Raw genomic sequence first — 19,281 nt, 5'->3', positions numbered from 1 at the left:
TATTGGATTCTCAAAAATAACTATTTGTGATGTTTTTACAATGCTGATGTTATAAAATGAAAGTGAATGCCTTAGATTTCTTTCAGGCAGACCACACATGGAGCAATTGTGGAATGATTCATCAGGAATATAAGCCATGGGTAGCCCTGTTAGCACCCTTTTGCAAGACATCTTTCATTCTGAAAATTCAAGGAGCCAGCCGGAAAACAGGCCAAACAGCGGCTGCAACCAATCAGACACAGCCACTGTCCAGGTTTTCTGACTACCGCAGGTGCCGAGTGTCAGAATAAAATAGCAGACAGTAAAGATTCATCCATCTATGCTGTTTAGTGTGGATGGGAGAATCAACAGATTTGTTTTAAACCTCCCATACAGTATTTGGCCAGTGGATATACTGCTTTACTGCTATGGTGTCATGGTTATGGTGTCTTAGGGTAACCTAAGGCTGGGTTCACATATATGCAAACTGGATGTGGGTTTCCTCGCATCCAATTCGCATGACATGTGAGTGTGACCGACTCTCAATGGAACTGGTTCACACAGGTCTGGGGTGAATTACAAAAGGGTCCTGTGTGTGTTTAGGTCCAGTTCAGGTGCAAATTCAGGCAAAAATTCGTACCTGATTCGCACTTGAATTGGTAAACAGACACGCACTGGACCCCAGGCACGAACATACGGCTGAACATATGTGAACCCGGCCTTATGGAACTTCCATGATGTTCAGTAAACAACTAAAGCTGGCCATAGAGATTTGAACCATGAAAGGGCAGGCTAAATGTACCCACGCTGGTCAACCGATCAACTGGGTACAACCAGCCTGCAGGATTTTACATGTGAATAATGTCAGTGGCTGTTATAGCTGCTAGCAATAATCACTGTGTTCACCTGGCAGGGACGGCCTCACTCACAGGGAGAGCACAATGGCTCCACAGGAGGATTCCCTGTCGACACTGGCTGTGTTGATGTGGGAATCCAGTGATTTTTTTGAAAATCGCTCCATCTATGGCCGGCCCAAAGCTGGCCATTCACTGCTCGCATTTCTGCCCACTGCAGCTGAATTGGCTTTATCCTTTTAGTACAACCCTGGTTTTAAAAGGAATGGATGGTATTTTCAATGATTTTTGATATACAATGCTGTGAAAAAGTATTTGCCCCTTCCTGATTTTTTTTTGCTTATTTGTCACATAAATGATTCGGATCATCAAGCACATTTTAATATTAAACTAAGATAACCGGAGTAAATACAAAATGCAGTTTTTAAAGCGGAGCTCCAATCTCCTAATCAATTTTTGATAACAGCACCCCTGTGATTCCTAGTACTTTTACAATATTATTTGGATATTAGCATAACTTTCCTCATACTTGTTACTTGAAAATCTCTAATCTTTTATTTGATCTGGGAAGCAGGCAGTGGTCATCGAGGATGTAGGCATCTGAAGCCCGCTCCTGTGTATTTCCGGGATTCGGTGCAGCTGGCTACCCAGCATGCACCTCCCAATCTCACGCCTGCGCAGTGAAGCCACTGAGCATCTCTCTCTCTCTCTTCCTGACAGGTTGCCATAGCAATGGCGGCATCAGCAGAAGGTCCTGCCCCGTTGCTATAGCAACCTGTCAATAATGACATCCCGTTCCTCCCGTGCGCGTCATTTCCGGTCTGGAAATAACGCAAGATTTCCTCACTAGGCGATTCGCAAGGACTCCTGGGATACATGACGCCGCTATCCCTGGAGCCCTTGCAAATCCCCAGTGACGTAATCGCCTAGGAGGCCACAGCCAGAAGTCCTGCAAAAGAAAAGTGATAAAAAGGTGTTTACAAAGAAAAAAAAATGTATTGCCATTTATTAAAGCGTTCAGGATGGGCATGGCAGTAATTGGACTTAATATAAAATGGGTGGAACTCCGCTTTAAATGATGATCTCCTGTATTAAGGGAAAAAAGATGTCCAAACCTGCCTGGCCCTATGTGAAAAAGTAAAATTGCCCCCCCCCCCCCCAAACTTGCTAAATAATGAAATAACTGTGATTAACCACATTTTTTGTAAAGCTGAGGTCAATTTCACTTGCCACACCCAGGCCTGATTACTGCCAGACCTATCAAGAAATCACTTAAATAGAAGCTGTTTGAAGATCTAAAAAAGCCACACATCATGCCACAATCTAAGGAAATCTAAGAGCAGGTGAGAAACAAAGTAAATGACATGTATCAGTCTGAAAAGGGTTACAAAGCCATTTCTAAGGCATTGGGACTCCAGCGAACCATAGTGAGAGCTATTATCCACAAATGGAGAAAACTTGGGACAGTGGTGAACCTTCCCAAGAGTGGCCGGCCTGCCAAAATTACTCCAAGAACACTACACAACTCCAACACAACACAACACAACACGACTCATCCAGGAGGTCATAAAAGAACCCAGAACAGCATATTAAGAACTGCTGGCCTCACTTGCCTCAGTTAAGGCCAGTGTTTATGATTCAACATCAAGAAAGAGGCTGGGCAGAAATGGCACCCATGGGAGAGTTCCCAGGCAAAAGCCACTGCTGACTAAAAAGAACACAAAGGCTTGTCCCACATTTGCCAAAAACGTCTTGATTATCCCCAAGACATTTGTTCAAATATTCTTTGGACTGATGAGACAAACGTTTATGATGGTGAGACAAGAGATCCCCGCTGTCCTCTATGGGGAGATCGGATGAGAACGGACCGCCTGTCCATTCTCATTAGATCCGATCCTCCAGATGGATGGAAAATATGGTTTCCACGGACAGGATCGGAATCGGATAGCAGCGGGTGTCAGCGGAGATGTCTCATCTGATATCCGCTGCCCCATAGGGATGCATGGAGCATCCGATCCGGTCCGCCTGAAAAACTGACAGGCGGATCGGATCGCCCTGTGAAAGGTGCTTAGAGGGTCTGAATCAGGAACAACAAAACTCTATTGCTATGAACCAAAGGGAGTTGGTCTTTCTATGTCTCCTGTTCAGCTGGATGCTATTTAATACATCACTTTTCTGTGTAGCTTGTATCATTAATTAGCTGAACTGTTTTGATCTCATGTTCTCAATTCTATCAATGAAAATAGATGAAATCTGTAAAATTGTGTTTATGCGCTTAGTAGAGGAAGTAATTAAACAGAAATCTCATCTGCAATTAAAAACAAGAAACTGACACAAATGAAGATAATTGATATGGAGATAATAATGAAGGTTTCCTTCCAATAAGGTGTGGGCAGGCCCTATAGCAACTGGTGCAGCCCTTGGGTTTTCAACCCACGTGAAACCTTCTTTTATAGGCATCTGATTCTGAACAGGCTGACTTCAAGTGAACCTGTCATGGCCATCAAACTGGAAAATATAACATCAGTGATAAACTACCTGCACCTGCCTAAAAAAACAGTTTGTTTATACCTGCATCAAAGGCCCAGGGCCAGTGCAGGTCTTCATTTCTCTCCTCCAAACTGAAGCAGAACTCTGGGAAAAAACAAGAAAAAATTCCCTGCAGTGGGGCTAAACCCACATAGCAAGGGTTACATTCTCGTCAATACCTAGGGTATTAGAAACAAGACATTTTATAACTTGTGTTTACCTAATCACTTGCGCCCGCAGACTCTTTTCATGCTATAAGGCCGACTCCCCCCCCCCCCCCCCAGCCTCTTTTCTAAGACACTTTGTCAATTTCAGACACTCCTATGTCATCAAGCACAATGTAAGGCCAGTAGTCCGATATGCCCCCCTGAATGCTGCCTAATCAACATCACTCTCACTCCCTAAGCCGTGCAGCCTCATTAGTGCCCATCAGTGCAGCCTATCACTGCAACCTCATTAGTTCCCATCAGTGCAGCCTCACCAGCGCACATCAGTAAGGAAGAAAAATTATTTTTTTGCAAAACTTTAACAGAACTTTAACAGAAGAACTTTTTTTTTTTTTAATTTTCGATCTGTTTTTGTTTGTTTAGCAAAAAATAAAATAAATCAGTGGTGAATTAGACCCCGTTCACACTGGGGCGACGCTACTTGCCGGAGCGACCTTACAGGTTGCGGTGCGCAGCTCGCACGGCAACCTCGGAGCGGCCGGCACGGACTTCATATCATTGAAGTCAATGCAGGTCGCCCCAAAGAAGCTCCGGACCCTTTTTCTAACAGGAGCGACTTGTGTCGCTCCTGTTAGAACGGGTCCACAGCTACTCTATGGCAGGCGACCTGTCAGGCGACCAGGTCGCCCCAGTGTGAACGGGGTCTTAGAGCCGGTTCGCATACAGGCGACCCGACTTGCCGGGCGACCTGTTCATATCATTGAAGTCAATGCAGGTCGCTCCAGGTCGCCCCAAAGTAGTACAGGACCCTTTTTATAAGTCCTCCTATTAGAACGGGTCCTGTGCTAATCTATGGCAGGCGACTTGTCAGGCGACCAAGTCGCCTGACAAGTCGCCCCAATGTGAACCGGCTCTAAATACCACCAAAAGAAAGCTCTGTGTGTAAAAAAAAAAAAAATTATAAAAAAGTGTCATATGGGTACAGTGTTGCATGACCACACAATTGCCATTCAAAGTGCGACAGCACTGAAAGCAGAAAATTGGCCTGGACAGGAAGGGGGTGAAAGTGCCCAGTTTTTAAGTAGGTGATTATACCCAGTCTGATTCCAGTTTCCTAAGTACAGCTACACTGAACAGGTCATCCCTGCTGCTGATAGATGCATGCATTCGGGTACCCTCCACAAAGGCAGCCAGTGACAGGTGGCTAGGTAGGAGCAGGTAGCCGGGAAGTGCTGACTAGGCTGAAGCAGGCAGCCGAGGAGTGCTTACTATGTAGGAGCAGGCAGCAGGGAAGTGCTAATGTAGCACTGTCCCCATAGGGCTTGCTGTATAATGACTTGTTGGGCCTCCTCTAATTACCAGCACACAGTCACTTAGGGAACACTTCACGCATCCCTCCTTACTCTCAATTGCTTGTCACACAATAACAGTCCAGGGGTGTTGGTTTTTACTGTTTATTTTGGAACTTGGATGGGAGCTGGGAATAGTGGTATACTCCAACTGTAACTATTCACAATGGATAAGGACAACTCTCGCTTGGTCTCACCAGGTTGCTCGTGGAAGCAGCTGCACTGCTTAATCCATACTGCAACATGTATGGAAAGGGTTGGGTCTCCTTGCTCTTTTCTCTCCAGCAACAGACCTGGTGAATCTACATTATCTTCCGAATTCTCACTAGCATCCCCTTTACTGACACCCGTCCACTGACTCTTCTAGCTGCAGGGGTGGCCTCCCTCAGGTCAGGACCCTTGACACAGATCTGTACTCACTGTACTGCAGAATCAGATCCTCCAGTGTCTCCCCTTTCAGTCGGCTTCACCAGACCTCTGGGTTAAATTCCTCACTGCTATGCTCCAGGCCCTCAGGTCAACTACCTGAGGCCGCATGGCACCTCTACAGAGGAGGAAGCAGCCATCTCCTCCCTCCGGGACTCTGCTATCCAGCCAAAAGACCCTGAGCAAAAGTGCTCCACTAACTAGGTAGCAGCAGGCAGCTGAGGAGTGTTGACTAGCAGGTAGTCGGGATGTGCTAAATAGGTAAGAGCATGCACAATAAGGTGCTGCCTACAAAGCTTCTGCATTTGTTCCATTACTTTTTGCACAATGCGGAGTCCTGAGAAAAGGTGGCATAAAACTCCACATCCATCAACATGCAAATGCATTTAAAATTATTCTTATCTGTTGGAATAGCGTGGTAAACGTATGGTGCTGTATAAATAAACATATACAAAACAAGCCTGGTAGAAGCACTTATTCACTCACTTACATTGCTTTCCAAAATCCACTTTAATGCCATCGGCCTTCTAAATCAATACTCCTAGTCCCTTGCCAATCATATTTAATGCATTTTACATTAACATTCATTGAATATTCTAAGCTGATTTAGTCTACCCTATGTGCAGATTGTCCTACACACGTTCTATAGTGCTGACCTCCCTGTGCCCTTTCTCCTGGCTGTCCGAGCCCTCTCTGCTCTTCTTCCATTAATAGAATAAATTGTGCTCATTTCCTTGTCTAATTCCCACGTCAGTTCTGCTATTACCCAGAATTCCACCCACTATACAGTATGTATATATACCCCATTCTCTGCAAAGACCTAAAGATGACCTAAATCATACGATTTTCTGTTCTGTTTGATCCTGATGCAATATGAAGGTTTTACAAGACCGCCTGTGATAATGATTACATGATTGGATTGCTTGCTGGAGCCAAATGATATATACCCCGTATGATGTGCTTGTCTGATTGGTCACGACTTGCGGCCAGGATATGCACGTTTCAAGCGATTGTGATTTGATAGTGTTTTAATTACAAAAAGGACAAGCCTGGTATGTAGAACTATTACGAGGGGTAAATGAAAACTGGCCACGCACATTACAATTCTTATTCATTCAATTTGATTATAATTTTCAGTTAGGATTTTTGCGTTTTGTGTTCTGCTGTACTGCCAGATATGCCTTTTTATTTCTTATTCCTTATTTTTGTTGACCTATTACCATACACACTATAAAAATAAAACATTTCTGAAGTAGTTCTAAAGGCAGAACATTTTTATCTTAATGCATTCCCTGCATTAAAGCGGTAGTAAACTGCACCAAATTTTTTTTGTAAACCCTGCAAGGTAAAGGCCTTATATGCGATAAGAATGAAATACTTATCTTAGAATGAAGCCCTCCAGTGGCACGCTGTCATCGCTGACAGGGCTTCTTCACCTGGTCTTCATTCCCTACTCTGGCCATCTGATTGGCCACGCCATGATGACGTCACGGACCACAAGACGGGGCTGCCGTCACTTCAGAGCGCATGTGCCCGTGACATTACCGGCTGCATGCAGTGTGAACATGTACTAAACAGTGCAGGCTTTCCGGTCGGTACAAGTGCAAAAAAGAGTTTACTTCTACTTTAAAGTCTAAAATATTCCAGTAGTAGTATCACCCCCTCACCCCCCTTATACTTACTGGAGTCCTAACTCCATCCAGCGCTGTGCCCATCTGCAGCGATCCTGGTCTTCCTCTCTCTGCTCACAGGACACAGAGGCAGCAGGGGTAGCCATTGGCTCCTGCTGCTGTCATTTAAAGACTGTGAGGTGGGGACCGAGGGGGAAGGGGCTGAGCTACACTGTGTTTGTCTATAGACACACACAGCCTGTCTCAGGAGCAAGCCTGCCCATGCACCCCCATAGCAAGCGGCTTGCTATGGTAGCGCATACAGAGGAGGAGGATCCTGGGGCACCCCAAAAAAGGAGGATCAGGGCCGCTCTGTGCAATACCATTACACAGAGCAGGTACGCATATTATGTTTGGTATTTTAGAATTAAAAATTAAGCTTTACAAAGGCTTTAAAGCAGCATTAAATGTTCAGAACGTTTTTTTAATACACACATGCTAACCAGCCTGGTAAACATTCTCTACTACTTATCTGAATTCCAGGTATGTTTTTTTTTTTATGCATAGTTACATTGGTCCAGATGGACCAATGTAAGTATACAGTACATATTCCATACCTGTGGAAGCTAGAAATCATTGTACTAGTCGCTGCTACAACTATAGTAATTGTCGCTGCCTTCTGGGTCCTGTGCCGAGGAGTCAACCTGCTGCATAGTAACCACAATGAGTCGTCCATTCAGCACAGGTGCCATTCACAGCTCCTCCTACATTTTTCTCATTTTCTTGATTCTCTGATTGAACGAGGTGGAGAGGCAGGGTGGTGAAGTCACCATTCAGAGAAAGCCATTCTTTGGCTTCAGGTCTCTGAGCAAACTATCCATTCAGCTTCAGGGCAAGTTTACACCACATGCAATCCAGTCAGTGCGTTTTTTTTTCAGCATCAAAAACGCATGGAAAGTAGGTTATATGGCTTCCAATGGCATAGTTCACACCAGTGCAGTCAGTTCCAGGGCATTCCAGTTCCATGAAAAAAAATTAGAACATGCTGCATTTTTCCTGCAATGGACTGTACTGGAACGTGGTAAAATGCATCAAAAACGCATTGGAATGCAGGGAACTCCAGTATAGGGAAAAAAAGAAGAAAAACAGCAAAAATGCGCAGGAACACATCAGAAACGGGTTAAAACTGTGCATACAGAAACGCTTCTGGAACAGATCTGGATTGTGGGGTGGCTCCATAGAACCCTTTGAGCTTAAAGTAGAAGTATAGTCAAAGATATTCTGGCTGTACTTCTCCTGGGGATCACAGGAGTGCAGCTCGTTCTGTACTCCTGTAACTCGTTTTCTAAAGCCCGCTGTCAGCTGATGTCATTCAGCCAGTCCCAACAGCAAGGCACTGGGAGACTGAGCCAGCCACTCCCACCCCTCCACAGTCCAGCATTTCAGTGAGCGCTAGAGGGCAGAGCAGAGACAGTCAGCATTAACAGTCACCGGCTATCTGCTTACTGAAGACTGAGATCTGAGCGATCAGGCTCCATTCCAAATAAAGTGGCATAGGACAGATCGGATCGATGCATCCACCCATGTGAGTATAACTGTTTGTTTATTTTTTTAAACCCATACCTCTCTTTTAATCACTTGCCGACTGCTCATGGTAATCCTACTGCGGCAGTGCGGCTCCCCTGGTTCCAGCAATGTAGACTTACGTCGCTAGATTCCTCGTGGTCTCGGCGGCGCGCACGTGCTTCCGGGGGCTCGCTCCCGCTGTGTTTAGACACAGCGGGAGTCTGGCTGGAGGAGGAGAGGCTGCAATCGCCGCCTCCCTTCCCCGATCATCGGGAAAAGTGTGAGAAGACCCGCCTGCTTATGTAAACAAAGCAGGCGGATCTTCTCTGTGACAGACATGGAGAGATCACAGGATTCAGCATAGCTGAACCTGCGATCTCTGTCTGTGTCACAGCCCCCCCCCCCCACACACACACATCAGTAAGCATGAGGCATACATTTAACCCTTAGATCACCCATAGGGTTAACCCCTTCCCTGCCAGTGTCATTATTACAGTAACAGTGCATATTTATAGCACTGATTACTGTAGTAATGTCACTGGTCCTCCCAAAAGATGCAATTGCTGACGGGACCGGCTAAAGCAGGAGGAAAGAAGAACCTTTGATTCTCAAGGGGCAGCATGTATGGTAAACTTAGCTTGTGGAATGTATTAAAAAAAATAATATTTATATAATAATAACTTTATTATCACTTTCATTTTTAACAATTAACAAATCTCTTAGAAAATTACAATTGTAAATGAATAAAAAGTTGCATACTCCTCAGCCAGAAAAAATAGAAAATCTAAGTCTTCCTTAAGATCCAACCTAAAGGTCAATCTAATTTAGTCATTTTGACAAAACACAATTACCTTACAATCACCAAATAACTGAATTTAAAAATAAAATAAAATCACGGAATGAGAGAATAACATGCCTAGACTTCATTACAATCAAATGTCCTCACTATGACTGCCTAGGCCACAAGGTCAAATCCTGTATCAGGTTATTCCTCTTGGCACTATTTTTTTTTTTTTTTACTGGATTGCACAGAATTCATATGATACTGGAAAACATTTAAACTACTATACTGCATAATTAGAAAAATCCCTGTGTATAGTCAGCATTACCAGAGGACCACATTTCACCAAACCTTGATGGATTTCATGCAAATGTCACAACCTTCTTTAAAGGGTCAGCCCACCTTCAGGCGACATTCCAGATTTTTATAGCTCTTGTGGGGAAAGCTCTACATATAAAGGGAAATGTGTAGCTCAATCTGAGTAAGGTCGGTCAAAGTGAAGTCACAACTCCTAAACTGTATGCTTGTTCCAGATCAATGTCTCAGAATGTACTGAAGCTAATGGAACAAGTTGACAGTCAGCAAGAGTAGCCAACATATTCTTTTCAGTATAGGTTGAGGTTCCTGGGTGTGTACACCTCCCTCACCAAGTGACCTAAGAAATAGAAACCATGAGACGAGAGCCCATTAAACTCCAGTTATCACTGGAATAGCTCATTTGGACAGATTGGCCCCTTCACTAAAACCAATAATGATATGCAAATGACAGTAACCTATAACAACCAATCTGGTCTCGCCTTTCACATGTTCAAAACAATAACAGCAATTAAAGCAGAATTTAAAAAAATACCAAGAACCTAATAAACAATAAAATAAAAGAGCAGTTTTTACTGCCATAATCACCCTCAATCATGTGCTGTCCTTCAAAGTACTTAATTTCTGCCACTAGATGTCCTCAGTCTTTTAGGCAGAATAAGGGCCACCCCACTTCTTCCGAGCCCAGGCTGTCCCAGATCTACCCCACCCAGGGATGGGACAGTTAAACTGCTGACTTTAAAAAAAAAAAGCCACTCACCTGTCCCACGGTCCGGCGCTGAGCTCACCCCAGCTGTCTTCATCCTCTGTCCTCCCTCAGCGGCCCCGGCATCCTTACTATGGGCAGGGTCGGACTGACCATTCGGGGATTAGGGCACTGCCCGAGGGCCCAGGGTCAGTACGGGGGCCCCATGAGAGGCTACACACTACAGAAAGAAGCCCACTCTATGTGGCTGAGCTGCAATTTGTAGGTGGGGCTTTGTGTGGCTTGAGTGCGGACACAGGGGGCCCCATGATCTCTGATTGCCCGGGGGCCCCATGAGTTGTCAGTCCACCCCTGACTATGGGCACCCGGCTGTGACAGCTTGCGGCTTCACAGCTGGGTGCCCACTGTGCGTGCGCGAGTTTCGTTTCGCATCCTGACTGGTGGATGCAGTCTTCTGGGACCTGTCAGTGTCTCAGAAGACTGCAGGGGGGAGGGAGGGAAGAGAACTTCTGTTCCCGAGCGCTGCGGCCCTCAAGAACAGAAGTGGGAGCAGGTACCTGTCAAAATCGGGTACCTGCTCCCCACCTCACTCCTCAAAAGTGCCAGTTGTGCAAGAGGAGCAGGGGACGAGTCCTTAAAGTGGAACTTCCCCTTTTGGGAGGGGTTCCGCTTTAGGAGAAGTAGCACTTATTCATTACATCCTTGTGTGGCTTCTCACACTCACACTCTGAGCTCTGCTGTACAAACGCTGCTCTTCTGTACAGGGCTGATACCGAATCAAATTCACGTAATTACACTGCTTGTAATAAAAATAAATCCCATTATGTATTAATGAATACAGAGCTGCATTCAGTTGTTTTATTTATATCTGCCTAGAGTGCAGCTTTAAGAATAGAGTGTAATTGTCTTCCTGCACATTGCTAACTGCTTTATTTTACAGGATTCACCGAGGGAATGGTTTAACGCTTAAACCGTCATGCAAAATATCCCCTAGCAACTCCTCATAACTCATCCTCATTATTCTGACTTCTTTTAATTAATGCAAAAATCTGATTGGTTGCTAAAGGTAATTGCATTTTCATATAATATAGTTCTTCTCACTGATCCTAAAAACATTTACTTCTAAAACATGTTTCCAGTATCACCCTTCAGAAACAAGGCCATCGGTACTGAGAAATCCATGCCTACAATGTGCAGAATCAGGGATCATAAAGGCAATTTAAACATAAAATAACAACACAGGAAATCCCAAAAATAACAATATCACTTTCTCTTCTTATACCCATTTGTCCTATAAAATGATTCCTAAGCACTCAGTCCTAACTTGCCAATAGCTGTAAAATCCATCCATCCATCCTGATTCTCAGCCCTCCTTATAAATCTTTCTACATTTCCCATCTGTCAAAGCCTGCTCTCCTCCTCTCTACATCTCCAATTCCACCATATTGCTGACCTTTGACCACCCATCAATCAATGTTCCTTTTTGTCAGAGCCTCCCTAGGACCCCAGATCCTAATGTGACATAATTTCTCTACCCCCCCCCCCCCTTCTTCACTGTATATCCCCCACATCCTACATTATCATCTTCTCAGCCAGTCCTTACATCTGTGTCCACTGTTCCATAGCCTTCACAACCTCATTTCCCCTCCCCCAACTGACCGCAAACCACAATCACCTACCCCAGTTCTCCACTGCGCTCTTATATTCCTCTCTACCTTCCCTACTCCTTCTTGGTGCCCAGTGTCTACCATTCCTCACCCCCTGTGCCAGTCCTTGCCATCTTCTATCTTCCCAGTCACTGTCATCCTGCCTATGCCAACATCTGGCTTTTCCATACCACAGTCCCTTCCATCCACTCATAGAGGATGACCATTCTATCCTTCACCTTCTAAGTGCCCGGTCTCTACAATCTCTACATCTGTCCCTAATATTCTCCCCACTTCCTGATATTCCTTTATTCCTTCTGTAAATGTTCTCATTATCTGATATCCCTATTCATCTTCTACCAGTCCCTACCATTTATACCGCATACAGTCCCTACCATCTATCCCACACACAGTCCCTACCATCTATCCCGCACACAGTCCCTACCATCTATCCCGCACACAGTCCCTACCATCTATCCCGCACACAGTCCCTACCATCTATCCCACTCACAGTCCCTACCATCTATCCCACTCACAGTCCCTACCATTTATCCCACACACAGTCCCTACCATCTATCCCACACACAGTCCCTACCATCTATCCCGCACACAGTCCATACCATCTATCCCACACACAGTCCCTACCATCTATCCCGCACACAGTCCCTACCATCTATCCCGCACACAGTCCCTACCATCTATCCTGCACACAGTCCATACCATCTATCCCACACACAGTCCCTACCATCTATCCCGCACACAGTCCATACCATCTATCCCGCACACAGTCCCTACCATCTATCCCGCACACAGTCCCTACCATCTATCCCGCACACAGTCCCTACCATCTATCCCGCACACAGTCCCTACCATCTATCCCGCACACAGTCCCTTCCATCTATCCCACACACAGTCCCTACCATCTATCCCGCACACAGTCCCTTCCATCTATCCCACACACAGTCCCTACCATCTATCCCGAACACAGTCCCTACCATCTATCCCGCACACAGTCACTACCGTCTATCCCGCACACAGTTCCTACCATCTATCCCGCACACAGTCCCTACCGTCTATCCCGTACACAGTCCCTACCATCTATCCCGCACACAGTCCATGCCATCTATCCCGCACACAGTCCCTACCATCTATCCCGCACACAGTCCCTTCCATCTATCCCACACACAGTCCCTACCGTCTATCCCGTACACAGTCCCTACCATCTATCCCGCACACAGTCCATGCCATCTATCCCGCACACAGTCCCTACCATCTATCCCGCACACAGTCCCTACCATCTATCCCGCACACAGTCCCTTCCATCTATCCTGCACACAGTCCATACCATCTATCCCGCACACAGTCCCTACCATCTATCCCGCACACAGTCCCTACCATCTATCCCACACACAGTCCCTACCATCTATCCCGCACACAGTCCCTACCATTTATCCTGCACACAGTCCATACCATCTATCCCGCACACAGTCCCTACCATCTATCCCGCACACAGTCCCTTCCATCTATCCCACACACAGTCCATACCACCTATCCCGCACACAGTCCCTACCATCTATCCCACACACAGTCCCTACCGTCTATCCCGCTCACTGTCCATACCGTCTATCCCGCTCACTGTCCATACCGTCTATCCCGCACACAGTCCCTACCGTCTATCCCGCACACAGTCCCTACCATTTATCCCACTCACAGTCCCTACCATCTATCCCGCACACAGTCCATACCGTCTATCCCACACACAGTCCCTACCGTCTATCCCGCACACAGTCCATGCCATCTATCCCACACACAGTCCATACCATCTATCCTGCACACAGTCCCTACCATCTATCCTGCACACAGTCCCTACCATCTATCCTGCACACAGTCCCTACCATCTATCCCACACACAGTCCCTACCATCTATCCCACACACAGTCCCTACCATCTATCCCGCACACAGTCCCTACCATCTATCCCGCACACAGTCCATGCCATCTATCCCGCACACAGTCCCTACCATCTATCCCGCACACAGTCCCTACCATCTATCCTGCACACAGTCCATACCATCTATCCCGCACACAGTCCCTACCATCTATCCCACACACAGTCCCTACCATCTATCCCACACACAGTCCCTACCATCTATCCCGCACACAGTCCCTACCATCTATCCCGCACACAGTCCATGCCATCTATCCCGCACACAGTCCCTACCATTTATCCTGCACACAGTCCCTACCATTTATCCTGCACACAGTCCATACCATCTATCCCGCACACAGTCCCTACCATCTATCCCGCACACAGTCCCTACCATCTATCCCACACACAGTCCCTACCATCTATCCCGCACACAGTCCCTACCATCTATCCCGCACACAGTCCCTACCATCTATCCTGCACACAGTCCCTACCATCTATCCCGCACACAGTCCCTACCATCTATCCCACACACAGTCCCTACCATCTATCCTGCACACAGTCCCTACCATTTATCCTGCACACAGTCCCTACCATCTATCCCACACACAGTCCCTACCATCTATCCTGCACACAGTCCCTACCATTTATCCTGCACACAGTCCCTACCATCTATCCTGCACACAGTCCCTACCATCTATCCTGCACACAGTCCCTACCATCTATCCTGCACACAGTCCCTACCATTTATCCTGCACACAGTCCCTACCATCTATCCCGCACACAGTCCCTACCATCTCCCCCAAGCTCCCTACTACTTTCCACACCATTCCCTATTACTCCCTACACTACTCTCTACTAATCCCTACACCATTCTCCACCACGCTCCCTATATTAGTCCTTGCCGCTCTCCCTACATCATTCTCCACCATGTTCCCCACATAATTCTTTTCCCTCTATGCCCCCCATGTAATTCCCTGTTACCACCATACCTCTGCCACCCCCATGCTCCTCTATCCCCCCCAAGTATTCATTGAAACCCCCATGTTTCTGTCCCCCCACTTCCCTCTACCCCCCCCCCATTTAATTCCCTGCTACCACCATACCTCTGCCGCCCCCCATGTAATTCTGTATTACCACCAAACCTCTGCCACCCCCCCCATGTAATTCTCTATTACCACCATACCTCTGCCGCCCCCCATGTAATTCTGTATTACCACCATACCTCTGCCGCCCCCCATGTAATTCTGTATTACCACCATACCTCTGCCGCCCCCCCCCCATGTAATTCTCTATTACCACCATACCTCTGCCGCCCCCCATGTAATTCTCTATTACCACCATACCTCTGCCGCCCCCCATGTAATTCTCTATTACCACCATACCTCTGCCGCCCCCCCCCCCCCATGTAATTCTCTATTACCACCATACCTCTGCCCCCCCCCCATGTAATTCTCTATTACCACCATACCTCTGCCGCCCCCCATGTAATTCTCTATTACCACCATACCTCTCTCTGCCGCCCCCCCCCCCATGTAATTCTCTATTACCACCATACCTCTGCCGCCCCCCATGTAATTCTCTATTACCACCATACCTCTGCCGCCCCCCCCCCCCCATGTAATTCTCTATTACCACCATACCTCTGCCGCCCCCCCCCCCCCCATGTAATTCTCTATTACCACCATACCTCTGCCGCCCCCCCCCATGTAATTCTCTATTACCACCATACCTCTGCCGCCCCCCCCCATGTAATTCTCTATTACCACCATACCTCTGCCGCCCCCCATGTAATTCTCTATTACCACCATACCTCTGCCGCCCCCCATGCTCCTCTATCCCCCCCCCCCAAGTATTCATTGATACCCCCATATCTCTGTCCCCCCACTTCCCTCTATCCCTCCCCCCCCCAAATATTCATTGATACCCCCATATCTCTCATGTAAAGTCTCACCAGTCAGTGTGGGGCTCGTCAATGACCAGCAGTAGTTTGGCCCCCCTGGACGCCCCCCCGGAGACCCCCCCGGCGGCGGTGGAGACCTGCTCGCTGAGGGCGGCGGTGGTCTGCTTGACCGCATTGGAGAGAGAAGAGAAGAAGCCGCCGCCTCCCCCTCCCCCTCCTACGCTGGGCTCCGGGGACACGGCGGGGGGTCCCGGTGAGACGGAAGCGGGCGGCGGGGCGGGAGGGTCCGGCCGTTGCAGGTCACTCATGTAGCCGTTGGGCAGGTTGGCCATGAAGTTGCTGTCTGATAGGCGACGCCTCAGGTAATTCATCATGAAGTCGGATCGGTTCTGCTGATACCGGGAACGGGGCTGTGGAGCCCGAGGACTGGGAAGGGCGGACCGGAGACTGGCGGTGTGTACGGACACTCCACAGGCTGCTCCTCTATCTGTCTCCTCGGCGACCGACAGAGCTCAGCATCCTCCCCTTCCTCCTCCCCACCGCCACTTGGTACCTCCTGCACCCTTCACCCCTGCGGGGGACAGTGGAGCGCTCCTCCGACCGCACTCACAACACGGAGCAGGGGCGTACTATGTGCGGGAGAGGGGAGGCAGGGCGGTGAGGGTGACTCGCCTGCATCATGGGTCCCCCTGTGATGCTGCAGAATGGAGCGCGCTGGTACCCAGAAGAAGCGGAGAGGAGATGCAGGTGTTCAGAGTGAGGATGGAGGACGACCAGTCATCATCATTATCATCATAGGACTATGGATGGGGAGGAATCATCATCATCATAGGATGATGGATGGGGGAAATCATCAATATAGGACTATGGATGGGAAGGAATCATTAGTATAGGACTATGGATGGGGAGGAATCATCATCATAGGACTATAGATGGGCGGAATCATCAATATATGACTATGGATGGGGAGGAACCATCAATATAGGACTATGGATGGGGAGGAATCATTAGTATAGGACTATGGATGGGGGGAACCATCATTATATGACCATGGAGGGGGGAATCATCATCATAGGACTATGGATGGGGGGAATCATCAATATACAGTAGGACTATGGATGAGGAGGAATAATCATCGTAGGACTAAGGATGGGGAGTAATCATCACCATAGGACTATAGACGGGGAGAAATCATCATTATAGGACTATGGATGGAGAGGAACCATCATTATAGGACTATAGATGGGGAGGAATCATGAATAAAGGACTATGGATGAGGAGGAATCATCAATATAGGACTATGGATGGGGAGAAATCATCAATATAGGACTATTGATGGGGAGGAATCATCAATATAGGACTATTGATGGGGGGGGAATCATCAATATAGGACTATTGATGGGGGTGGAATCATCAATATAGGACTATTGATGGGGAGGAATCATCAATATAGGACTATTGATGGGGGGGAATCATCAATATAGGACTATGGATGGGAAGAAATAATCAATTTAGGACTATGGATGGGGAGGGATCATCATCATAAGACTATGGAAGGAATCATCCATATAGGACTGTGGATGGGGAGGAATCATCACAGGAATATGGATGGGGAGGAACCACAAATATAGGACTATGGATGGGGAGGACTCATCATCATAGGACTATGGATGGGGAGGAATCATTAATATAGGGAAGCCTGATCTATGGATTGGGAGGAACCTTCAATATAGGACTATGGATGGGGAGGAAACATTGATATAGAGAAGCCCGATCTATGGATGCAGAGGAACCATCAATATGGGACTAAGGATGGGGAGGAATCATCAATATAGGGCTATGGATTGGGAAGAACCTTCAATGTAGGACTATGGATGGGGAGGAATCATCACAGGAATATGGATGGGGAGGAACCATCAATATAGGACTGTGGATGGGGAGGAATCATCACAGGAATATGGATGGGGAGGAACCACAAATATAGGACTGTGGATGGGGAGGACTCATCATCATAGGACTATGGATGGTGAGAAATCATTAATATAGGGAAGCCTGATCTATGGATGCGGAGGAACCATCAATATAGGACTATGGATGGGGAGGAATCATCAATATAGGACTATGTATGGGGAAGAATCATCATCTTAGGACAATGGATGGGGAGGAATCATCATCATAGGACTATGGATGGGGAGGAATCATCATCATAGGACTATGGATGGGGAGGAACCATCAATATAGGACTATGGATGAGGAGGGATCATCAATAAAGGACTATGGATGGGGAGGAATCATCATCATAGGACTATGGATGGGAAGGAACCATCAATATAGGACTATGGATGGGGAGGAATCATCATTATAGGACTATAAATTGAGGAGGAATCCCCATCATAGGACTATAGATGGGGACTAATCATCAACATAGGACTATGGATGGGGAGGGATCATCAATATAGGACTATGGATGGGGAGGAACCATCAATATAGGGAAGCCTTGTCTATGGATGGGGAGGAATCATCATCATAGGACTATGTATGGGGAAGAATCATCAATAAAGGACTATGGATGGGGAGAAATTATAAAGGACTATGGATGGGAAAAAAATCATCAATAAAGGACTATAGACAGGGAGGAATCGTCATCATAGGGATATGGATGGGAGAAAACCCATCAATATAGGACTATGGATGGGGGAAATCATCAATATAGGACCGTGGATTGGGAGTAATCATCATCCTAGAACTATAGATGGGGAGGAATCATTATCATAGGACTATGGATGGGGAGGAATTGCCAATATAGGACTATGGGAGGAATCATCATCATAGGGGCTTGAATCATCAATATAGTACCGTGGATTGGGAGTAATCATCATCCTAGGACTATAGATGGGGAGGAATCATCATCACAGGACTATGGATGGGAGAAAAACCATCAATATAGGACTATGGATGGGGAGGAAGCATCAAAATAGGACTATGGATGGGGAGGAAGCATCAATATAGGACTATGGATGGGGAGGAATCATCACAGGAATATGGATGGGGAGGAACCACAAATATAGGACTGTGGATGGGGAGGACTCATCATCATAGGACTATGGATGGTGAGAAATCATTAATATAGGGAAGCCTGATCTATGGATGCGGAGGAACCATCAATATAGGACTATGGATGGGGAGGAATCATCAATATAGGACTATGTATGGCGAAGAATCATCATCTTAGGACAATGGATGGGGAGGAATCGTCATCATAGGACTATGGATGGGGAGGAACCATCAATATAGGACTCTGGATGAGGAGGGATCATCAATAAAGGACTATGGATGGGGAGGAATCATCATCATAGGACTATGGATGGGAAGGAACCATCAATATAGGACTATGGATGGGGAGGAATCATCATTATAGGACTATAAATTGAGGAGGAATCCCCATCATAGGACTATAGATGGGGACTAATCATCAACATAGGACTATGGATGGGGAGGGATCATCAATATAGGACTATGTATGG

At 46.9% G+C, this 19,281-nt stretch overlaps 1 protein-coding gene across 4 annotated transcripts in view; it reads right to left on the bottom strand.

The window, feature by feature from the left end:
* The window catches only part of SYN1 (synapsin I), a 253,699-nt gene extending 237,388 nt beyond the window's left edge, over window positions 1-16,311 (bottom strand). For all 4 annotated transcript variants that reach the window (XM_082263912.1, XM_082263909.1, XM_082263910.1 and 1 more), the window contains exon 1: window positions 15,809-16,311. In XM_082263912.1, coding sequence (XP_082120038.1) covers window positions 15,809-16,131 — 323 coding nt within the window. In that variant the 5' untranslated portion in view covers window positions 16,132-16,311. The remainder of the gene's footprint in view (window positions 1-15,808) is intronic.
* Between the last annotated feature and the right edge of the window lie 2,970 nt (window positions 16,312-19,281).

Source organism: Pelophylax lessonae (genome assembly GCF_965119305.1).
Source record: "Pelophylax lessonae genome assembly, chromosome: 7".
NCBI lineage: Eukaryota > Metazoa > Chordata > Amphibia > Anura > Ranidae > Pelophylax > Pelophylax lessonae.
Note: the sequence above shows the minus strand (reverse complement) of the source record. Positions and strands in the feature narration are given on the sequence as shown.